The sequence below is a fragment of the Leptodactylus fuscus genome, chromosome 3, assembly GCF_031893055.1.
Source record: "Leptodactylus fuscus isolate aLepFus1 chromosome 3, aLepFus1.hap2, whole genome shotgun sequence".
NCBI classification, from domain to species: domain Eukaryota; kingdom Metazoa; phylum Chordata; class Amphibia; order Anura; family Leptodactylidae; genus Leptodactylus; species Leptodactylus fuscus.
In genome coordinates, this window is record NC_134267.1 from 50719050 (window position 1) to 50744543 (window position 25494).

The 25494-nt window shown below is 42.6% G+C and overlaps 1 protein-coding gene across 1 annotated transcript in view; it reads left to right on the plus strand.

The window, feature by feature from the left end:
* PUS10 (pseudouridine synthase 10) overlaps positions 1-25494 on the plus strand; it is a 103444-nt gene that overhangs the window by 6919 nt on the left and 71031 nt on the right. The window contains exons 3-6 of the mRNA XM_075267581.1: positions 1131-1343; positions 5398-5484; positions 22042-22076; positions 25374-25485. Of these exons, the coding sequence (XP_075123682.1) occupies positions 1131-1343; positions 5398-5484; positions 22042-22076; positions 25374-25485 (447 nt within the window). The remainder of the gene's footprint in view (positions 1-1130; positions 1344-5397; positions 5485-22041; positions 22077-25373; positions 25486-25494) is intronic.

Below are 25494 nucleotides of genomic sequence, written 5' to 3' on the forward strand. Positions count from 1 at the left end.
TGTGAGGGCCAGATAAGAGACCGCAAAAGCACTGGATTCCCGGGGGACAAGTGAGTAGTCATTTTTTATAATTTTAGGCCACTTTACATGGAAGGTGTACATGTACACTGACACTATGCAGTTTGCGTTAGGGGACCACACTTCTGTGTCACTGGTTTATCACTTGCTGACCTTAGATAAGAGAAGGGTGAGTTCAGTGTTATAAGACACTAAGCCCCTTCATCTCTGCAAAGTCAGAGGTATGATGGGTAATGTAGACTATATTAGGGGAACCTTGTTTGGGTAGGAGTCAAGACTGCAGACAACCCATAAATGCAATAAGGTAAAATAGTTATACACAACAACCTCTGCTTTATTCTTTAATAGTAGGCTATGCTTCACTATACAGGCAATTTTTATTTTTATGTTACCGGAGTCGTATCTACTAAGGGCTTGTTCACAAGGCAGAAATTTTTTTTGCCGTGTGCTTTTTGCTAGCCGCAACGGGATGCCAATGCAGTGCAACAGCATTCAGTTGCGGCATCCTGCTCCAGATTAGGACGAATGAATGGGCCTAAATAGGAGCATGTCTCAATCCGTGGACACCGCGGCTGACTCAGCCACAGAATCATTGGCAAGATAGGTCATGTCGCTTCTTTTTTCCGCTACTAACTAGCGGAAAAAAAGCAAGCAGCTCCTATTGAAGTCAATGGGAGCCATTTTTGCAGGAGGATTCTGCGTCAAAATGCGCCTGCAAAAACTCCATGTGAACATACCCTAATTCCTTCATAACCATGCATAGATTGGCCAAGTATACAGCAGTGAGAGGCGGTTAAAGGGAACCTGACATGTGCATTTGAACCAATAAACCACCAGCAGGACCATATTAACTGGAATTGCAGTGTCCCAAGTATCCCCTTACTATTTCTGTCTGGAGCTGAGATTAGAAAAAAAAATGCCCATACTTGCAAAATTTCTACTACTCTATATACATGCAGTTCTAATGGACATATCTTTATGGTGGCCTTCTTAGTAGCAACATTAATACCAAAACATGTTTTAAAGCCATTGTGCCATTGTGTTACCTATGATATAAAAGTAAAATCAAAAGAGACTCCAAAATCTAACTTGTTACCATATTTCTATCTTAGGATCTAGAGGATGAGCTGTGGAAGTTCTTGACCAATGATGGAGATATCTTGCCTCCAAATAAAAAGGTCCGTTTTGAAGATACAGAACTGTGTAGAAGCGAAACGCAGATCCCTATGGCTGTGGCAGACAGTGATGTAGCTGATGCTCCTCAGATCTGTAACTTATGCTTGGGGATTCTGCAGCACCACTGCAGTACGGAGTTTGTGAAAAAGGTATTTTTGCACCATGTACAGTAAAGTGAGGCCCTAAACTACTTTCTTCTTTTAGATGAGTTAAAGGAGTTTTCTAGGCTAAAAATATTGATAGGCTATCAGTATTAGACTGTGGGGGTCTGACACCCGGCACCCGCATCGCATAGCTGATACACAGAGAATGGAGCAGGAGGCAGACAGTTCTGTTCTCTGTGTAGTAGCCAGATCAGGTACCGCAGCTCAAATCCCATTCATCTGAATGGGACCTAAGCTGCTGTGATGAAGTTTTGTCACTACACAGATAACACAGTCTACTTCCTACTCCATTGTCTGTGTCGGCTGCTCCGAAAAGCTAATCATGTTGTCTGGAGTCATACCCACTCAGATTTTATGTCAGTGACTTAAGTTTTGGATAGCTCATAATTTTAAGCCCTGAAAATACCTTTTAGGCTGAGACCCCACGTTGCGGAAATGCAGCTTTTTTTGTTGCAGATTTTGTTGCGTTTTTTTGAGCCAAAGCCAAGAATGGCTACAAGAGGAATGGGAGATATATGTAAGGTTCTTATACTTCTCCCTTATGCTCAATCCACTGCTGACTTTAGTTCAAGACACCGCAAGAAAATCTACAACAAAAAAAGCTGCGATATCACATTGTGGGGCTTTAGCCTAAAAGGGACTTTCCAGGACCTTAAAGAGGACCTTTCATGGTTTGGGGCACAGGCAGTTCTATATACTGCTGGAAAGCGCGCACTGTCGGCTTTCCCAATCTGTGCCCTGGGTAAAGAGCTTTCAGTCCCGGTACCGTAGCTCTTTACTGTCAGAACGGCGTTCCAGACAGTCTATCAAGAACGTCCTTCTGCACACTAGCGCCTATCGCATTGTACAGTGTGAGCGAGGAGGAACGCCCCCCTCCCCTCCTGATAATACTCGTCTATGGACGAGCACTGTCAGCAGAGGGAGGGGGCGTTCCTCCTCACTCACACTGTACAGCACTATAGGCGCTGCTGTGGAGAAGGACGTTCCTGACTGACTGTCAGAAACACCCTTCTGACTATAAAGAGCTACGGTACCGGGACCGAAAGCCTTTTACCAGGGGCACAGATCAGGAAAGCCGACAGTGCGCTGAATTCAGCGCACTGTCGGCTTTCCAGCAGTATATAGAACTGCCTGTGCCCCAAACCATGAAAGGTCCTCTTTAAGGGGTATTGATGATCTATCCCATATCTACAATGTAGCAAAACTAGGACAGCATGGAACACAAGTGAACAGTACTGAGCTTGTGATACTTTTCCTGGCCGCTTCAAGGTGTACTGAGCTCTAGCTGTTTTTTTTACTGTACAAAACCCTTAACCAAGAGAGAGTGCTTTTTTTAGTTCCACCCCATTTACTGATACATTGTATTTTAGCAATAAATGCTGATTAGGGTTGAGCCGATCTTGACTTTTCAGGATCGATTTTAAAATCCGATTTCTGATCATTTTTCATTCAAACCCGATCTCGATCCCAATTCCGATCCCAATGCAAGTCAATGGGATTTTTTTATTAATCGGAGATCGGATTTTAAAAGCAATCCTATTCACTATACAGCATGGAATCTAACAATTGTTAGAATCCACGCTGTGTAGTGAATCACTAAAGTAGCCAGAGGATTTTTTTTAATCCTCTGGCTACTTAGTCCCCCCTGGTGTCCACTTACCTGCAGAGATGGCTGGTCCGGTGCTCGGTGTGTTCTCCTTCTTCCTCTCGCTGCCGCTCCACGCTGTTCTGGCTTCGCTACCCCCTCCCTGCCAGATTAGGAGAGTGTGGGTGGGTTAGGAGAGTGTGGGCGGGTACTGGGAGGGGAGACGTCACGTCTCCCCGCCCCGTACCCGCCCACACTCTCCTAAGCCACAAGCCCCGCCTTCCTAGCTCTTTAAACACTAAGGAGGCGGGGCAGCGAGAAGACTAGCATGGAGCGGCAGCAAGAGGCAGAAGGAGAACACACCGGGCACCGGACCAGCCATCTCTAGAGGTAAGTAGCTACTACAGATATTTAGTTTAGTCTCCCATTAGAATGAATGGAGGCAGCCGGCATGCAGGGGGTTAAGGCTGTGTGTCGGCTGCTTCCATTCATTCCTATAGACCTGCAGCGGAGCCTTCACACTGAGTATACAGCGTATACTCAGTGTGAAGGCTAAGCAATGCATTGTGGGAAAAGATCACCGATCTCGATCCCTCCTAAAAAGGTCGCTCAACCCTAATGCTGACATTACAAATTACAACTCGCCCATCTGAAAGAACACATATTAACACATATTAACTAACCTGAATAATGACAAATGTGTGCTTGTGTGTGTATACATGTGTATGTATATATATTTTCATTTAACACTTACTACTAAAGTCAGGAGCCTAGGCTAATAAATCTAAGAAAAAAAAAAGGTGTCCCCATACTCCTTTTTCAAATAACTGTGTATGACCTGTACTCCTAATATATTAATGGTCCCCTCACAGTCCGCGGGTTGTTAACTTACTCTTTATGATACACAGTGTTGAAATTGTGCCCCAAAATATACCTTCCCTCATGTGTAAAACAAATGTACATAATGAGGTACAAGATGGAGGATGAGAGATGTGGGAGAGAGCCTAGGGGACTCAAATATTTGGAATGGTGGCTATAAGAATGCAATTGATATACAACCTCAATTCCAATGAAGTTGGGACATTATGTAAAGCATAAATAATAAAGTACGATGATTTGCAAATCCTTTTCAACCTATATCAAATACACTATAAAGACAAGGTATTTAATGTTAAAACGGATAAACTTTATTTTTTATTTTGGAAATATTCACTCATTTTGAATTTGATGCCTGCAACATGTTCCAAAAATCTGGGCCTGGGGCATGTTTACAATTGTGTGACATCACCTTTCTTTTTAACAGCACTCAATGAGCGTTTGGGGACTGAGGACACAAATTGTTGTAGCTTTGTAAGTGGAATTCTTTCCCATTCTTGTTTGATGTACAACTTCAGTTGCTCAACAGTCCGAGGTCTCCATTGGCATATTTTGCACTTCAAAATGCACCACATATTTTCAATGGGAGACAGGTCTAGTACCCGCACTCTTTTACTACAAAGCCACGCTGTTGTAATGTGCAAAATGTGGCTTGGCATTGCTGAAGTAAGCAAGAACAACCCTGAAATCCCCCATACCATCAGAGATCCTGGCTTTTGAACAGTCCTTTTCCTCTTTTGGCTGGAGGACACAACGTCCATAATAAATGTGGATTTGTCAGACCACAGGACACTTTTCCACTTTGCGTCAGGTCATCACAGATGAGCTTGGGCCCAGAGAAGCCGGTGGTGTTTCTTGGTGCTGTTGTTATGTGGCTTTAGCTTTGCATTGTAGAGTTTTAACTTGCACTTGTAAATGGATTTGCAAATCATCGTTTCTGTTTTTATGTTTTACACAACGTCCCAACTTCATTGGAATTGGGGTTGTAGATAATTTGACAGTATTGTGCCTAATAGAGGACAGAAGAGGACATATTAGCACCACTATGAGAATTGCATCCTCAGACTTGGGTCCTGTCTCACAATATCTGCTGAATATTGATGCCCTATCATTAAGTAGGCTATCCATATTACATTGGTGGGGGTCGACCTCTCAACATTCCCACCAATGAGCTGTTGGAAGAGGCTGTGACACTTAAGCAAGAGCTGCTACCTCTTCAGTGTTTACTTTGGTCCTTCTTGTTGCACCTTGTGGTGCAGTAAGACCGACCAGGGTAAAGACTGAAGAGACTGCAGATCTCGCACTCGTGCAGGTGTCCCCTCAGACTGCCATATCAGTAATAGACCACCCACTGATCTTATAATGGCGGTCTATCTGAGCAGACCTATTTTTCACATTTCAGACATTTCTTCTTCTAGTTCTGTGCACTGGTTTGTGACTTGTACTTATTTTATGTAGCTTTGCTGTCAGGCATTGTGCTAATACTAGCAGTTAGGGAAGCTTTCTTTACTGTTGTATCATATACTATATGTTATTTCTATGTGTATCTGCAATGTGTACATCTTATTTTATCCCTAGATTTTCCATAAAGTTCAATCGGCTGGCTACGAGTTTCAAGACTTTGTATTTCCAGTGTCTCTGCCGCCACAACTGTCAGTGAGAGAGGTAAGAAGGCACTTGTGTTCCTTATTGTATTTTTTGCCAACTAAAAATAGCCCAAAAATATTACACAAAATAACCGTAGTAGGTGCTAATAGTCACTCTTGCAAGGAGGAGGTGTTTTTTTTTTTGTTTGTTTTTTTTTTTTATGGCCTGTTGGTTCAGCGACATTACTGAGCTCCCAATGATGTCAACAGGAATGGACGATATTTCTTCTTTACATGTTGTTGAAAAAAATAACCAGTGAAGACTTACGACATTTGCCACATAGTATTGACATGTACAAAGTATCTTGCAAAGTCCATGTCCACTATTAGAGCTGAGTGCTGGTTGACATAAATGTCACTTCACTCTTTCCCTAGGCAGTTCTCTGCATAGTGATCCTCTGGTTACTACATATCAATCAGTAGAAATAAGGAAGAAGCAGAGCCTCTAGCATGGCAATATAACTAAGAAGACCCCTGCTGGAGAACTAAGAAGGAACTATTGCTAGCTTCTAGAACAGGAGGAGACTTATTCTTTACAGATCATTCCCTAGTCCCATGGTATAGCAGCAGCATCTTAAGTGACATATGTAAGCAAAAATTATAAAAAGAGAATGTTAACAATTTTCATGGTCCTTCAATGTTAAACTGTATTCATGACACAACCCCTTTAAGTTTGTGTTTGACATTATTTAATTTACCAGTAGAGGGCGCACTAACACAAGTAAAATATTTATGTTCACTGCTTTCTGTCTTGCTTATATACCTTAAAGGGGTTTTCCAACCAGAGCTAGATTTGTCAGACTCACTGATTGGTAGAAGTCCAACCACTGGGATGAATCCTGGAACAAATGGGGTGAGATACAACACCTCGGCAAGACCCAGCCAGGAGTGTCTCTGTGGAGAATAACATACAAAAGGACCAGTGTTTTTTTTACTAGGTTGCGCAGCCTTTGCTTTAGTCATTACAATTTTCTGATGATGGGACACCCACAGATTCACTTAATCCTCATTTTGGTCAGAAACCACCTTTTAAAGTGAAGATTTACCTTTATGTATGCTGTTGAATAGTATATTCAGCCATGGCAGGGTAGTAGGAGAAGGAAATGTCCTGTCTGAAAGACCGTCAGCAGAACCCCAACCATTACAAATCTGTGGTGCTGCCGATATAGACTGTAATAAAAGAGCTTACAGTATGTCCAATGAATTGTTCCGGGATTGCTGCAGAGAATTTCTATTTCCCGGTAGTTTCCTTGGTCTGATTTCATATCACTTCTGCTTTATTACGTAGTTCTCATAAATAGATGGGAGGCAATTGCTGATTTAGTTTACCGATTTATACAGTAGAAGTAGGGTTACTATTGTTTGACATCGTCAATAAAACGTCTGAGAAAATTGAATTATTATAAGCTGTGTACTCGGCTGTGCAGGTTCTGGCTGGGTTGAAGGGGTTTTCCCAACCACCTAGCCAGGGGCTGTTTAGAGAACTGCTACTTTCTCCCATTCAAGCGAATGAAGCTGCGCTGCGACATCAGATACCGTGATGGAATGTCACAGTGCTGTTCCAATAGGGGAATAAATATTTTTAAAATGACAGAATTACGTGGTTGCCTGTTTGACTACCACGCCATTCAGAATGGTACCCCCATTCTTGTAAATGTTGGGAGTAACAGCAGACAGATCCCTATTGCTCTGCATTTACTCCTGTTCTGCGGCTTTCAATACTATTACTAAGCCAATGACACTCAGATATTTTTCCCTGGCCAAGACATTGCCACCCTACTATCCGGAGTTCCAGAGTGTCTGGAGCTATAGCCTCCTTCTACTTTCTCAAACTTGGTATTGAGTTCATCATCTTTGCTCTACCTCTCTTCCTTCCACCGGACCTTATAATGTTAATAGTTCCACACATACCCCTTTCTAAGAAGCCCACTGCTTTGGGCTAACCTTTATTTCCGCCCTGTCCTTGAAACCACACATCTGACCCCTCAACGTCTTTTGCCCCCTCCAGCTCAGAAGCATTTATCCAATCCACTCTTTGATCTGAGACCATAAAAATACTAGTCCATGTTCTCTTCATCTCCTGCTTAGACTACTGCAGGATCCTTCTCTGTGACCTTCATGCAGATACTCTCCTTCATTTGAGTCCACCTTGCTCAGACAATTCACTTTCCTTGTTTCCATCGGCCTCTACCCTTTGCCACCTACTTCAATGGCTACCCATTGCACAAATAATAGAGTTTAATATGCTAAAGCTGATATACAAAACCATTCAGAACCTGTCCCCCTCAAATATCTCTGACTTAATCTTCCGCTTCCTTCCCATCCATAATCTCCTCACAGAACCTACTTTTTCGCTCTGCTCTTATTCGCTCCTCATACAACCTTCAAGACTTATCCTGTGCATTGCCTATACTCTGGAATTCACTGCTATGATGCTTAATACCGTCAACCACCATCATAACCTTCAAACTCAACCTGAAAACCCACCTCAGGAAAGCCCATAATCTCCAATAACCTTGCTGCCATTTCATCATCATCTGAACAATTTGTACCTTCATCTGCTCTCTCCTTACCCTTCCTGTGTAGTTTGTAACCTTTTGCGGGCAGGGACCTCCATTTTGTATCTCTATAAACCCTTCTCATTTGTACCGAACTATGGAATTAATAGAAATTAGAATATTACATTTACGGTAATTAAAATGGCCATATACTAGTGAATCTGTAAAACCTTTCCTGATAAGTAATGTCTTATATAGAGAGAGTTTAAAAAGGTTATCCAGGCTTAAAGAGGACCTTTCACCATTTTTCCCAAAGGCAGTTCTATATACTGCCGGAAAGCTGACAGTGCGCTGAGTTCAGCGGCTTTCCCGATCTGTGCCCGGTGTGAAGAGCTTACGGTGCGGTACCGTAGCTCTTCTATGGTCAGAAGGGCGTTTCTGACAGTCAGCCAGGAACGTCCTTCTGCCTCGCGGCGCCTATCGTGCTGTGCTGTGGAGCGGGGAGGAATGCCCCCTCCCTCTGCTCACACAGCTCGTCCATAGACGTGTATTATCAGGAGAGCGCACTGTCAGCTTTCCGGCAGTATATAGAACTGCCTTTGGGAAAAATGGTGAAAGGTCCTCTTTAAATTTAATTTTTTTATTAGGCCAGGGAAGATGGAAAAAAACCCTAAAACATTCTTACATGTCCTCCCAATGTGGCCTGGTCCTGCTGCGTAGCTGTCTTCTTGTGGTGGAATTCCTCGCCGGCTGTGACGTCTCGTGTCCCGCTGAAGATATTGATTGGCCTCAGTGGTCATGTTCGGCGGGAACTTATACTGGAAGACAACTGACTGACAAAACTAGTGTAGGGACAGGGACAGACACAAATGGAGGGAAAGTCGCAACCCCTGTGGAGACACAGCACTGTTAGCTTCTTATGGCAAGAATTGGTATAATTTGACCGGAGAACATACCTTATATGATTTCACTGCTCTGGCTTTATTCAAACTTTTTGCTTTTATTTTTTTATATTACCAAAACTTAGCTCTTTCTTAAGACTGTGACACATCATCTTGGGGATTTTGGATCTTTTTGGGCAGGGCTTTTGTTTCTCCTTCACTTTTGTGAGTTGCTTTTTGAGTTTCAGATTGACTGTTTAGTAACTCTGTCATTTTTTAGAAAGGTTTACCACTCTAGTGGTTCTTTGAAAGGGGTCTTCCCACATTTAATACATATCCTACAGTGATCAAAAGAATGGGGTGCGAAGGTTTCCTTAAGTGCTCCGTGTAAACTGAATGGTGGTGTTCAAGTAAGGTCAACAGTCCATTCACTTCTATGGGGCTGCTTGATTTCACTATTCTAGAATCCTCTTAGAGTGAATAGTGGTCACATACCCCACCTCTGGATTTACATGGTGCACTTAGGTGAACTTTCGTCCCCAGGCCCTGGTTCTCCTAATTGGTGAAATCCCTGATTTCTACTCGTTGAGACGTTTATCTAATGTGTGGGAGGCCCTCCCAACTTTCCCCCATCAGATGATGTCGGAGGAACTTTCTCCTTTAATTCTTTCTGGAGATATGCTACTTCCAGAAGTGTGAAAAATGCTGAACTGAACTTTTACTTATATAGAGACGTCAGTAGGAACACCTGTAACGCTAGGTTCACACTAGCGTTCGATCTCCGTTCTGTGGTTTCCGTCTTCTGCATGCAGAAGACGGAAACCTGCCAGAGCGGGTGCGGCGGTGAGTGTTTTATGCTCTCCACCGCGAAACCGGATTTTTTAAATCGGACACAGAGTACTGCATGTCCGACTCTGTGTCCGGATTAAAAAAACCAGTTTCGCGGCAGAGAGCATAAAACGCTCACCGCCGCTCACGGCCGGACATCTTTCAAACCTATTCAAATTAATGGGTATGAAAGAGTCCTGCAGGTTTCCGTCTCCTGCTCAGTTTTGTGCAGGAAACAGAAACCTGCAGAACGGAGACCGGGCGCAGATGTGAACGAGCCCTTAGCGGAGCAAGCTAATAAAGCTATATTGGTTGCCCCAGTGGACCTGATCTGACCCATTGATAGTCGTGCTTTGCTTCCTTCGCACTTTCACCTTTTTAAGGTGCCGTTTCATTGGAAGGAAAAGGATAAATGTGATAAATACTGATATTAATAGGTTGGGGGCAAAGGGGACTTTTGGCATGTTTTCGTAGTCAAATATCAGATTAGGATAACGTTTCCTTAGAAGGCATACCACAGTCTTCTTTATTTCAACTTTAGACCTTTTCTGAGAAAAAGTTTAGAGAAACTGGCATATAGCCTACACAGTAAGCACCACCCTATAAGACTACAGTATATCAGATGTGCAATTCACAATTTAATAACATAATGCCAAACATATATTGAGTACTTGCTTAAGTTCTCTTCACATATGTCACATCAAACCTACAAAAAAAAATTGGGCACCGCTATGGTCCAGAGTATCAAAAATTACAAAAAATGACTCTTGTATGATTAAAAAAAGGTACACAAATATGATAAAGGTTTAAAGACAGATAACATTATGACAAATAAGTACAGTATCCCTAAGTAACATATAAAGGTAAGTAACACCGTGTGACAGTGCACTCACATCAATTTATAAATGCCAACTAACCCTATGTACTATAATATAAAGTGCAATAGAGCATTACAAAGACAGGAGGCAAGTGAATAGTATAACAGTGTTGTGAGCACATTGCTTGGGGTCCACTCCATACATGCATATTGGCAAGTCAAGCCTTCGTCTATAAGTATACATATATCATGTATACCATTTTCCACTCTGATGAGATTTTACATCAGATCTGATGGAAAAAAAAACAATCTGCAATATTATTACACCATTTGAGCCGTGTTTTTTTTTAAAAAAATTGTTCCGCTCGGAAAGCAATTTCCTTGACAAAGTGGCTTCCATATTGAAACTATGAGATCAATTTTCCCCAAGCCTTATGCACAAAAGCAGAGGCAAGTGAGAGCCGGAAATATGTGAAATTGCCCTTAAGCATATCTGTTCCTGGAAAAACTATATGGCAAGTAACAAGTTGTCATAGATGTTGTCTAACCTGATTTTCAATTCAGTAACTTAAGAAATTGCTCTCAGACACATCGAAAACATGTTAGAAGAAGATAACTCAAGGACGTAAAGAGGTTGTCCAGGATAAACTTTTTTTTGCATAAACAAAAGATTATCAAGTTTACATCTGCATGCAGAAGACGGAAACTTGTCATGCCGAGTCCGGCCGTGAGCGCCAGTGAGCGTTTATGCTCTCCATGGCGAAACGGGTTTTTTTTAAACCTGACACAGAGTACTGCATGTCTGACTCTGTGTCTGGTTTCAAAAAAGCGGTTTCGCTGCGGAGAGCATAAAACACTCTCCGCGCTCACGGCCGGACACTTTTCAAACCCATTCAAATGAATTTACTACCAGGATACATCTCGATTGGGTTCAGGTCTGGTGATTGTGGAGGCCAGGTCATCTGGCATAGCACCCTATCACTCACCTTCTTGGTCAAATAGCCCTTACACTGCCTGGAGGTTGCAAAATCACGACCGCAAAATAACGCGGCGTATACGATCCAGGCTCCCATTGAAATCAATGGGAGCTTTTACGGCGCTCAATCTCACACGCCGTATACGTGCCAGGTCACGCGGCACGTTACTCCGTGTGAACGCACCCTTAACCCCTTCCCGACATGCGCCGTAATAGTATGGCGCGTGTCGGGTCTGTAACTATGGCGACCGCCCGGGAGCCGGGCGGCCGTCATAGCCGCCGGGTGTCTACTGCTTTAAGCAGTAGACAACCGGCTCTCATGCCTCCGATCGGTCCCCGGACTGATCGGAGGCACTAACCCCTCCGGCGCTGCTGTCAAAGGCGCCGGAGGCGCCATTTTCCCGGCGGCGCATGGGCGCCGCCATTTTGGCAAGGATCGCCGGCTCCTGGAGCATGCTCCAGGGCCGACGTCATGTTGCAGTGACAGCCGGGAGCCTTGTTAAAGGCTCCCAGCCGGTCTGCAAATTCTCTCTTTTGCAGGCTGGTGTATACAGCCTGCAAAAGAGATGATGCTTTTTTGCAATGCATTGCAATGCATTAGCATTGTAATGCATTGCATTAGTGATCAGACCCCCTGGGGTTCAACACCCCTAGGGGGTCTAATAAATGCAAAAAAAAAATAAAAAAAAAAAGTAAAAAAAAAATATAAAAAGTATTAAAAGTTCAAATCACCCCCCTTTCCCTAGAACAAATATAAAAGTAGTTAAAAACTGTGAAACATATACATGTTAGGTATCCCCGTGTCCGAAATCGCCCGCTCTACAAATCTATAAAAATATTTTTCCTGTTCGGTAAACGCCGTAGCAGGAAAAATAGTCAAAAGTGCCAAACCGCCGTTTTTTCACTGTTTTAATTCTGATAAAAATTTGAATAAAAAGTGATCAAAGCAATAACATTTCCCGAAAATGGTAGAACTAAAAAGTACACCCGGCCCCGCAAAAAAAGACGCCCTATGCATCCCCATACACGGACGTATAAAAAAGTTACGGCCGTCGGAATATGGCGACTTTTAGAAAAAAAATTTTTTAACACCGTTTTGGAATTTTTTTTAGGGGTCAAAATGTAAATAAAACCATATAAATTTGGTATCCCTGGAACCGTACCGAAACACAGAATATAGGGGACATGTCATTTTGGCTGCACAGTGAACGCCGTAAAACCAAAGCCCGTAAGAAAGTCGCAGAAATGCATTTTTTCTTCAAATCCACCCCATTCTGAATTTTTTTCCTGCTTCCCAGTACATTATATAGAATAATTAATGGTGGCATCATGAAGAAAAAATTGTCCCGCAAAAATTAAGACCTCATATGACTCTGGGAGCGGAGAAATAAAAAAGTTATGGGGTTTAGAAGGAGGGGAGTCAAAAACGAAAAACGAAAATCAAAAAATGCCATCGGCGGGAAGGGGTTAAAGTAATGACGGCCACTTGTTTTCTTTACTTAGCTGCTTTTTTCTTGCTGTAATACAAATTCTAACAGTCTATTCAGTAGGACTATCAGCTGTGTATCCACCTTACTTCTGCACTAGACAACTGATAGTCCCAACCCCATTTATAAGGCAAGAAATCCCACTTATTAAACCTGACAGGGCACACCTGTGAAGTGAAAACCATTTCCGATGACTACCTCTTGAAGCTCATCAAGAGAATGCCAAGAGTGTGCAAAGCAGGAATCAAAGCAAAAGATGGCTACTTTGAAGAACCTAGAATATAAGACAGATTTTCAGTTGTTTCTCACTTTTTTCTTAAGTATATAATTCCACGTGTTAATTCATAGTTTTGATGCCTTCAGTGTGAATCTACAATTTTCATGAAAATACAGAAAAATCTTTGAATGAGAAGGTGTGTCCAAACTTTTGATCTGTACTATGTATGTATAGTATGTATAGAGATATATATATATATATATATATATATACACAGTGTGTGTGTGTGTATATATATATATATATATATATATATATACTTTATATTTGTTACCCTTAATTTTTTCTTATATTACAATTACAGAGCATGAAAAATGCAATAGAAAAGAAGTATTATTCTTCTGTAGGGCAGCAGCCATATTTCACCTTTCACCTCTGATACTACCGTAGTCAAGCACATGTGACTACTCGACAATGCTACCATAGTCCCCTTCCACAGGCCCTGGGACTGCAATCGTCAATGACATAGGCAGTGGAGCAAGCTAGCTGAACAGTTTTATTGCCTGCCATAGAAAAAATGGGGTCAACTGTACAAAAGAAGGAGCCCCTATAACTGTAAAAGCAGCACACCTTGAGCAGGCCGTGTAGAAAGAAGGAATTTTGACTCTCACAAGACACTGATAAAAAAAAATATGTTGGAAAATTGTATGACCCTTCATTATACAATGACTAAGCTTTATTTGTAGATAAAAATGTGTGACTGTGTGACTTCACATGACAGCTACATGAGTATTTACTTGTGTTTATTGCATAGCTTCTTCTTCTTCTCCTTTTTCTTCTATATAACCTATATCTGTTCTCTCACTTGTATGACACTTGCTATGGTTGGTGACTCACACACTGTGTCAGACAAGATTTAAGGGATTCCCCTCATGAGTCCCTAAAGTATACTCCCTCCTACTACATGGTAGAGAAAATAAAAGCAAGACAGCACTCTTAGATGTATTACGTAATTGTTCCTGCTTACTTGAAGACTGTGTGTGGGACTGCATTGAGCGGGAGAAAAAGTCCCATTCTCTTCTTACATGGTGTTTTTGTCCAAGCAATACATTGAATTATTATTTACTACCAGGACACATTTACATTACCCTGCAGCAACATACTGAATGTTTTTCTTTGATTTTGTGTCTCTGCAATACAGATGTCAGCACGAAAAAGAATGGCATGTAATAAAGAAATATTTTGCTCAAATAAAATTGGAATGGGCAGTTTTTGGAGTTACATAAAATGAAAAACCCATTTGTAGGGGATCTACTTTAATTCTTAGAGATCATCATAAGTATTATATAATTATTATAATAAGTATTTGGCAGATGCTTCCTTATGGATGGTATTGATCGACACAATATTCCTGGGTGCCTGGTGAAACTCCTGGTGTATGTGAGCCATCGGTTGGGTGCGGTTTCTCTGGCCAGCACTCATCGGTCGCTATCTCCCAGTTTCGGGGGTCTGCCGACTCGGGGCACATTCCAACAATCGCCGTTCACTTTCGACTTCGTAATCACATAGGCCACTGTCGATTTTGGGTAATTCGCTTTTTATGTACCTTAAGGATCAACCATTTCTGTGCTACCCCACAATTACCCCTTTCTCGAAATCGGACAACTCTGCACTTCGTGGCATCTTGCATGCGACTAATGCCAATGCACTAATGCCAATGCTGTTTCCTATTTAACGGCTGAAGGCGTGACGTACATCACGACCGCAGATATCTCCATTTGCATGGGTGTCCAAATACTTATTGGTAGACAGTGTATAATAAAAGTTGCATTATATATTTCTCACTGTCTTGCATATATCCTTTATCCATTTACTCTGTGTATTTTCCCCTTCCTGCTTTTGTAGCCTGGATTATGATTCCAAAAGATAATACTTACGGTAGTTTTTTGCAATTTATGGGCGCAGAATTATTATGAGGGGAATTTTTAAAGGAGTCATCCTACGCATATTACTTATTCTCTGATTTGACTGTTGAGACCCCGACCGATCCCGAGAATGGGGTGTTTTACCACATGTTCTAAATGTAGCGGTGGATACAGAATATACACCTCCGTTCCATTAGTTTCGGTGGGAACACTGAATTTTGGCTAATACCAGTGCTCCCATTGAAGTGAATGGAGCAGAGGTGCACGTTCTGTGTCCACTGCTACACTCAGAATGGGGGTAATTCGCTCGTGAGTGTCCCAGTGGTCAGATGCGCAGCAAATTAGCGATTGATCCCCTATTGTATGAATATATTGTTTGACTGTGTGAGTGGGGGGAGGTGGACAGCACTTATCATGGTCTTGCCCACAATGCATTTCAGGATGTTTTCAATGTTTTTAACCCTGTAAGGACTCAGGGTAGGTTGGGCATTAATGCTTGGTGACTTTTTTTCATATTTTCCATCTTCGCCTTTCAAAATTTGTAGCTTTGTTATTTTACAGTCCACATAGCTATGTGAAGGCTTATTATTATTATTATTGTTTATTTATATAGCACCATTAATTCCATGGTGCTTTACATTTGGGGGTTTACATACAATACACAGAATATACAGGTAGATATAATACTAACAATTAGAGATGAGCGAACACTAAAATGTTCGAGGTTCGAAATTCGATTCGAACAGCCGCTCACTGTTCGAGTGTTCGAATGGGTTTCGAACCCCATTATAGTCTATGGGGAACATAAACTCGTTAAGGGGGAAACCCAAATTCGTGTCTGGAGGGTCACCAAGTCCACTATGACACCCCAGGAAATGATACCAACACCCTGGAATGACACTGGGACAGCAGGGGAAGCATGTCTGGGGGCATAAAAGTCACTTTATTTCATGGAAATCCCTGTCAGTTTGCGATTTTCGCAAGCTAACTTTTCCCCATAGAAATGCATTGGCCAGTGCTGATTGGCCAGAGTACGGAACTCGACCAATCAGCGCTGGCTCTGCTGGAGGAGGCGGAGTCTAAGATCGCTCCACACCAGTCTCCATTCAGGTCCGACCTTAGACTCTGCCTCCTCCGGCAGAGCCAGCGCTGATTGGCCGAAGGCTGGCCAATGCATTCCTATGCGAATGCAGAGACTTAGCAGTGCTGAGTCAGTTTTGCTCAACTACACATCTGATGCAGACTCGGCACTGCTACATCAGATGTAGCAATCTGATGTAGCAGAGCCGAGGGTGCACTAGAACCCCTGTGCAAACTCAGTTCACGCTAATAGAATGCATTGGCCAGCGCTGATTGGCCAATGCATTCTATTAGCCCGATGAAGTAGAGCTGAATGTGTGTGCTAAGCACACACATTCAGCACTGCTTCATCACGCCAATACAATGCATTAGCCAGTGCTGATTGGCCAGAGTACGGAATTCGGCCAATCAGCGCTGGCCAATGCATTCTATTAGCCCGATGAAGTAGAGCTGAATGTGTGTGCTAAGCACACACATTCAGCACTGCTTCATCACGCCAATACAATGCATTAGCCAGTGCTGATTGGCCAGAGTACGGAATTCGGCCAATCAGCGCTGGCTCTGCTGGAGGAGGCGGAGTCTAAGATCGCTCCACACCAGTCTCCATTCAGGTCCGACCTTAGACTCCGCCTCCTCCAGCAGAGCCAGCGCTGATTGGCCGAATTCCGTACTCTGGCCAATCAGCACTGGCTAATGCATTGTATTGGCGTGATGAAGCAGTGCTGAATGTGTGTGCTTAGCACACACATTCAGCTCTACTTCATCAGGCTAATAGAATACATTGGCCAATCAGCGCTGGCCAATGCATTCTATTAGCTTGATGAAGCAGAGTGTGCACAAGGGTTCAAGCGCACCCTCGGCTCTGATGTAGCAGAGCTGAGGGTGCACAAGGGTTCAAGTGCACCCTCGGCTCTCCTACATCAGAGCTGAGGGTGCGCTTGAACCCTTGTGCAGCCTCGGCTCTGCTACATCAGAGCCGAGGGTGCGCTTGAACCCTTGTGCACACTCTGCTTCATCAAGCTAATAGAATGCATTGGCCAGCACTGATTGGCCAGAGTACGGAATTCGGCCAATCAGCGCTGGCCAATGCATCCCTATGGGAAAAAGTTTATCTCACAAAAATCACAATTACACACCCGATAGAGCCCCAAAAAGTTATTTTTAATAACATTCCCCCCTAAATAAAGGTTATCCCTAGCTATCCCTGCCTGTACAGCTATCCCTGTCTCATAGTCACAAAGTTCACATTCTCATATGACCCGGATTTGAAATCCACTATTCGTCTAAAATGGAGGTCACCTGATTTCGGCAGCCAATGACTTTTTCCAATTTTTTTCAATGCCCCCGGTGTCGTAGTTCCTGTCCCACCTCCCCTGCGCTGTTATTGGTGCAAAAAAGGCGCCAGGGAAGGTGGGAGGGGAATCGAATTTTGGCGCACTTTACCACGCGGTGTTCGATTCGATTCGAACATGGCGAACACCCTGATATCCGATCGAACATGTGTTCGATAGAACACTGTTCGCTCATCTCTACTAACAATGACCGACTAGCACAGTGGGGTAGAGGGCCCTGCCCGCGAGGGCTTACAATCTATCTTTGCATGAGGAGTTGTACTTTCATTTTGCACCATTTTCGGGTACATATAATGTTTTGATTAAATTTAATTAACATTTTTGAAGGATCCACATGAAAAAAACTGCAGTTCCATCTTTATTTTTTGCATTTTGCTTTATGGCGTTCGCTCAGCATTAAAAATGACATGACAACTTTATCTAGTGGGTCATTATGATTATAGCGATACAGGTATACAGTATATTGCTTTTACTAGATAAAATGTCATTTTTGCAATTTGCCTGGAGTCACCGTGTTCCGACTAACTATAGTCAGGATAACTCTTTTACTGTTTTGTTGATGGAGATATGTCGGGGGCTCTTTATTTGCAGGGCGAGTTATATTTTATATTTCAACCAGTTCTTGGTATGTATGACTTTCTGATAACTTTTTAATGCTGTTTTTTTCGGGGAGGCATGGTGATGAAAATACATTAACTTGCACATTGCGGTTGGAGCTCACCATATGGGATCCCATTGCAGGGGATCTATAGGGTGGAGATGGTGCGGTCTTGCCCCCGATCCTCCATATGTTGTGATGGCTAATGTAATACAGCCAAGACCTGGAAGGTATGGAAGCGCCATACTATTACATGAGAAAATCCAAAAAATAAAAGTTGATTCCAGCCAGGTTTCGTGGAAAATTGAAAAATTCTTCTTTATTGTTTAAAATAACATAACATAGATGACAGCACACATCTCAACAAGAGCATGGGCGTCAGACTGACGCGTTTCGGATTAGTACCTTTGTCTAATTACTATTACATGGCTGAGTGTTAACTCAATGATCAGGGTTAAATACATTTGTTCCTTTCGGCTAGTATTTACTTTATTGTGCCTTTACATACCAACATAACAACCAATGCAGTGCGAAATACTACTTTATCTTTGTCGCTCTTATTCCTCTGTAGCTACTTTTCTTAAAGGGGTGTTCCATTTTTTCTTTTAACCCCTAGGAAGGCTTAAAATGGCAAACACCATATACTTACTTATCCATATGGCCAGAGATGCAGTAGAGATTCAATGTTCAGGTCCCCAGTCTTCCTGATCTTTGACCCATTCTGCATGATGTCAGTCAGTCAGTGGCTGAGTAGTGATGGTTCATATGCAGCGTCAGTGCTCGGATTGTCTGATGTGGTCGTGCATGAGATAAACAAGAACGTGAAGACCTGAACACATACTCTCCACCAGATCCCTAGCCAAACAGAGGTGTTAAAAAAATGTTTTTCTTTGTTCTTCTGCTATTTTTATTCAGAATGTTTGCTGACTACTGTTGCTGCATGTTTGGCCAGCTTTTCACATTTCCAGCCAGTTGTCCTTTCTTGATAAATCTGTTTTGGATAGAGCCCAAAGCTTTGATTACATCCGCCATAACATTAAAGTAATTGGTAGGTAGAAATGGATAGCTGCATTCTGTTTTTTCAGTTTTTATAGATGCTCTAATCGCTGGTTCAGTAGTACACACTGCAATACACATATAATGCAGTGTATACAGGAGGTCAGCTTATGCAGATGCATAGACTCATCACAGCAGGATCAAACAGATATGTAGGGTCCTGGCAGCCTGAGGTCACTGATTAGCGGAAAGACTAGGGCAGCGATGGCGAACCTTTTTGAGACCGAGTGCCCAAACTGCAACCTAAAACCCAATAAATTATCGCAGAGTGCCAACACGGCAATTTAACCTTAAAATTGCGGACCCACAAATTACAGTCACGTGAATGGGGCTTTACAGAGCTTGTACTGAAAGGTAAAGGTCTCTGCGTTTGGTACTTTTAAACAATTAAAGGGGTATTCCCACGTCGCATACTCACCAGTTTTCACTGCTGTAAAATCTTCTTTCTTCCTGGTTTCTTGCGTCATTTGGTGGGCGGGGTTTCATATGCAACCTGCCATTTAGCTCCATCCCCAAATTAGCGTGTGGCTCCGCCCACCGCATAGCGTGATCCTATGGGGCGGCTGAAGGGCCTGTGATGTCATCAAAGGTCCTCAAACAACACAATATTGGACTATGAAGTACATAAGTGGGCACTGAGGTCACATGTTGCTGTGAGCAGCAAATAGAGAGTGAGAGCAGGCAGGAGAATCATGGGAATTGTAGTTTGTTCACAGATTCTTTGCCTGTAAATAACAGTGATATAAGGAATCTCAAGTAAAATAATGCCAAGAAAAGCCTGCAGAATAGACCAGTATTTAGCACCGCTATGGATGTATTTGCAGACACTTTTTGTTAGCTGTATAACCCCTTTAATGGTGCAGACTCATAGTGGGTATGTATGATAAAGGTGAAAAGCAGTGCAGCAGCACCAAGCAGAATATATTGGATTTCTGGACTAACAAGATGGAGGTTTTATCACAAAATCAGGTGAATTGTATAAAGATACTCACACTTGAGGTTTTCTAATTAGCTTTTTCAACATTACGAACAAGAAAGCAAATAGTAGTTTGCCAATGAGTGAGCCTGCAGGAGCTGCTGTGCAGGATCGCTCTAACCATCACTTGCCTTAGTACTTGATGAATTAACCTTTGCCATAAAAATGAACCAAATGGGTTGGTTGGTAACGAAGATCATTTCATTAACCGTATATGAACTACCAATCACTAATTAAGAGCCACATTAAGTCGGCCCCAATGGCAGGTGCTACCAACGCCATCAGGGCCACTTTAGAATTTAGCTTTAGATGTGAATGTAGAAGAATACCTTATATATCTTAGTCACGTATGCAACAAAGTCATTGGGCACTGTAAATTTTAACATCAACTTTTACATTTTTTTTCAACTAAAAGAAAGGAAGACCAAGGAACTATGAATACGTGCATAAGCAATACATGAGTTAACACATGGTTGTCCGTGTCATCCATTTTAGTTCTAATCATGCTAGCACAAGCTCCAAGATGGACGGTCTGTCCTTGATACTTAGAACTGGTTTAGACTATTCTCATATCTAATGGACATTCTGTGTCTTGTTATGGAACATGAGAAACTAAGTAATAGTTATGAGAAACTCAGAAACATTCCAACCTTTTACTAAATATGATAAGAAAGCACAATTGCAAGTCTCTCACAGTAGCTCCGTGAGAGGGACAAGACATTAGTGAAAGCAATATGGAATATACACAGACAAGATGGTGGAATGCTAATCTCTCTCTTTACACAGATAGTTTTGCCCTCACAAAAGTTTAAATGACAATAATGACCTAAGGCCTGGTTCACATCTGCGTTAAGTATTTTGTTCATCATGGGGACCCCCGAACGGAATACCGAATGCATTAAAAAATGGTTAGCTAAGAAACCAACATGTGAACCAGGCCTGACACGGTTAACTCCATCATGGGTCAGCCCATAGGGAGATCATAGTAATATAGCCATAGGATAATCAGAACATTATGCAGGGAGGGGAACACAGGACAAGGGGAAGAAAAAACAGGAGGAGGTGGGGGTAATAAAACAGAGGAAGGAAGAGATCAGACCCCATGTGTTATACAGTAGGTGTCCCAGTGAGACCATACAGTTTGGAACGCCTTAGTAGGGTTGTTGAGCGTGGTAGTCATAAACCAAGGCTTTGGACATCCTTCATCCTAGCCAACAACTCAGCACCTGAAGGGGGATTCCTTCCAATGGAGGGTTATAAAGGCCTTAGCAGCAGTGCAGAGGTACAGAAAGAATTTAGTTGCTGTCTTACCCAGGTGTCTAGGTGGCAATTTAAGCAACTAGATGAAGGGATCTAGAAGGACTCCCTGCACTTTTTACATTTAAGGGGGTAGTCCCATTACCGCCGCTGTCACCCCATCCTAAACCCTGGGAAAACTGGACAGGGGACGGCTTGCAGGTGGTCAGTTTTAAAACCCAGTCATTTGAATGGGTGTTTAAAGGTGACCGCCGGTGTCCGTATGTGGCCTATCCGCCTGAAAACTGAATTGGTCCCAGGCGGAGAGTCCACATACGGACACCGGCGGTCACTTTTACAAACTCATTCAAATGAATGGGTTTTAAATCTGACCGCCGGCAAGCCGTCCCCTGTCCAGTTTTCCCAGGGTTTAGGACGGAAACCCTGGGGCGGACAGCGGCGGTAGTGTGAGCCCAACCTAAGAGTTTCATGGTTTGAAAAGCAAATGGTTAACTGGTGAAAACATACTGGTTAAAAACTAATAGATGTTGAGCTTGTAGATGGGAAGCCCATGTAAACATCAAAAAGTATGATAGTAACCAAGTTTTTTTTTTCTTCTTTTTTTGGGTGTGTCTATACTTCAATATAGCATTCTGCATGGCTGCAAGCACAACAGGAAATGAGGTGAGTAATATTCCCTGAGCTCATCTGCTATTACACACTCTTGTTTATGCCGAAAATGAAACTGAAAAACATCCAGGCACATTTACATTAAAATGGCAAAAACTCTCCCGAAAATGTCACTCCAACACTATGTACATTTTAACCCTTTAGCGATCAGACGCATTTCAGCCTTTCAGTAACATTGTATCCCTTTCTGCTTTCCAACTTTCGTAACTTCTTAAATTTTATTTCAATTTAGTTTTACAAAGTTCTGTATTTTTGTGGGCCCATTTGACTTTTTAATTTGTTTTTGTTACTGTTTGTTTTTGAGAAGTGAGTTGAACCAAATTGACTTTTTGTGCCTCCAGAGGTATGGAGTCCAACCTGCAATTTTAGGCTTCTTTTTCGCACTGCCTTTGTGTCAAAGGATCAGAACAATGGTCATTAACACAAGCAGATTAACTGATTAAAATGAAGAATTTTAGTTTTTATACAACAACATAGACCGCAATGATGAACTAAACAACAAGGCCTCTTCTGTTCTTTTTTTAAAGGGATTCTACCCTTAAAATCTTTTTTTTTTTTTTTTTTGTGGATAAGACGTCGGAATAGCCTTTAGTAAGGCTATTCGTCTCTTACCTTTAGACGTGGTCTCCGCTGCGCCGTTCCTTAGAAGTACCGGTTTTTACTGATATTCAAATGAGTTATCTTGCAGCAATGGGGGTGGGCCACAGCGCTCAAACAGTGATGGGGGCGTCCCCACCGCTGCCAGAGAATTGTCTCCAGCGCCGCCTCCTTCTTCGTCTGCAGCGTCATCTTCAATGTCTTCATCTTCTTCCGGCGCAGGCTCGTAACTTCTAGGCCTTCCGGGCCTTTGGCAGAGCAGACTGTGCAGGCGCACAGGCCACGGGAAAATGGCCGCTTGCACAGTATTGTTAGCGGAGACCATGTCTAAAGGCTATTCCGACGTCTTATCCACAATAAAAAGGTTTTAATGGTAGAATCCCTTTAAACAGAATTTTTTTTTTATGTTATGGGTTTTTTTTCCAGTCAAGGAGAAAGGCAACAGAAGCAACTTTCCATTTATATTCCATCAGTAGTGTCATTGCTAACGCTAGGTTCACACCTGCGTTCTACTCCCCGTTCTGTGGGTTCCGTCTTCGGCATGCCAGAAGACGGAAAGCACAGACCGGGTCCGGCCGTGAGCGGCGGTGAGCATTTTATGCTCTCTGCCGCGAAACCGGATTTTTTAATCCGGACACAGAGTACTGCATGTCCGACTCTGTGTCCGGATTAAAAAACCCGGTTTCGCGGCAGAGAGCGCAAAACGCTCACCGCTGCTCACGGCCGGACATCTTTCTCACCCAATCAAATGAATGGGTGAGAAAGACTCCTGCAGGTTTCCGTCTCCTGCTCTGTTTTATGCAGGAAACGGAAACCTGCAGAATGGAGAGCAGAACGCAGATGTGAACGAGCCCTAATAGACACACGTGGAAAGTTTGTAGCCATTAATCTGCTAGCTTTAATATCCGATTACTCTAACAGATTAGAACAATGGACATCAGAACAGTTGTGTGAATGAAGTCATACAGTAGCAACTGTATAAAGTCAACTAATATTTTGTGGTAGTTTATCAGAGGTGCGCAAAATCCTGACATATCTTTGAAGGCAGAAAGTCGGGCTCTGCGCACACTACCTTTATAGCTTCTGTTCTTATAGGGATTCTATCATTAAAAAAAAATCGATTTTTAACTAAAAGCATGTCGGAATAGCCGTTAGAAAGGCTATTCTTCTCCTACCTTTAATTTTCAGGTCCGCGCCGCCATTTTTTGAGTCTTGTCTTCTTTCTTCATTATGCAGTTTGGTCCGAGGTGTTCCCACTATGCTCAAAGCACAGGCTCATCATATGTTCCAGCGCCGCCTCTCTCTTCTGCTCGTGATGCGTCTCCTCCTCTTCCCTCCTCTTTTTACACGAGACCACCACAAAATGGCGACATAACATGCGCAGTCGGTTGTTCCGCCAGCCATTTTGCGGTGGTCTCGTACAAGAAGAGGACTGAAGAGTAGGAGACGCGTCAGGAGCAGAAGACAGAGGCAGTGTTAGATTGAATGACAACGCTGTGCTCAAAGCACAATTAGCATAATGAAGAAAGGAAGGAAAGTTCAAAAATGGTGGCGTAGACCTGCAAAATAAAGGTAAGAAATGAATAGTCTTTCTAAAGGCTATTCCTAAGTGCTTTAAGTTTAAAAACAGTTTTTTTTTTTAATGATAGAATCCCTTTAACAGAGCCTTGCCCAGAATGATGAATCCATTTTCTGCTGGAACTATATTACTTATTTTGGGGTTGTTGCTCGGTTTCAGCCAGGGTTTTGTTGTATTGGACTCAGGAACAGCACTGTAGTACTAGTACAACGGATGCTGGGTGTTTAAAGATGGCGGCTGTTCGGGAGCCAGGCTGCCGCCACAGCTGCCAGGTGTCTGCTGTTTTATACAGCAGACACCCAGTGCTAATGTCTGCGATTAATTGCGGGCATTGAACCCCCGGGCTCCTCAGTCAAAGCTGATCGAGACACCATTTTCCCTGTGATCGCAGGCACCAGAAGTAAGCTCCGGGGCAGGCGTCACTTTACTATGACAGCTGGAACTTTGTTAAGGCTCCCCGGTCTGTCATTCTATTTGTTCTATGGCAGGCTACTCTATGTATCCTGCAATAGAAGCCCTGGTATTTTACAATGCATTAGCATTGTAATGCATTGCATTAGTGGTCAGACCCCCTAGGGGTCTAAGAAATGCAAAATATTTATTTATTTTAAAAGTAAAAATATTAAAAGTTTAAGCTTTCTTATCTTCTGCATTTGCCTAGTACTATACAATTTAGAAATCCAGTTGGGTATAGTGGTTAATTGACATTTTTCTGGCTTTTCAATGTGTACAAACCAAACTTAACCTCCTTTCTAGATATGACATTCTCTGGTGCTTGAGGCTGGCATTGGTTTAGGGAGATAATGTGATAAAATGAGTTCCTCATTATCGAAAAGAAACATGACTTTCCAGAAAGTGACACTAGACATACCAAAAATAGGATAACAGTGTAAGGGATGACAAACATTTGTAATAGACTTGTCTCACGGGGACTCAAAGTACAGGGAACGCTATGGAGTAGGGGAGTTAGTGGCTGCAGTACAGATGCTCTTCCCCAACAAATACTGGGGCCAGTTACTGTGGTAAATTCACCTAACAGGCTCTCCAAATATGTCTTATTGGGCGATATACAATGAAGATGTTCACTAAAAACGTATGTCTTTATAAATCAACAGAAAACAAGATCGTCTTTTGGAAAAAGCAGATATTATCCAACTAAAGGAGGCATACAAATGGATAATTCACCCCATGATTTCTGAGGAATTGGGGGTACAAGCGGTGAGCAAGGTATGCTTG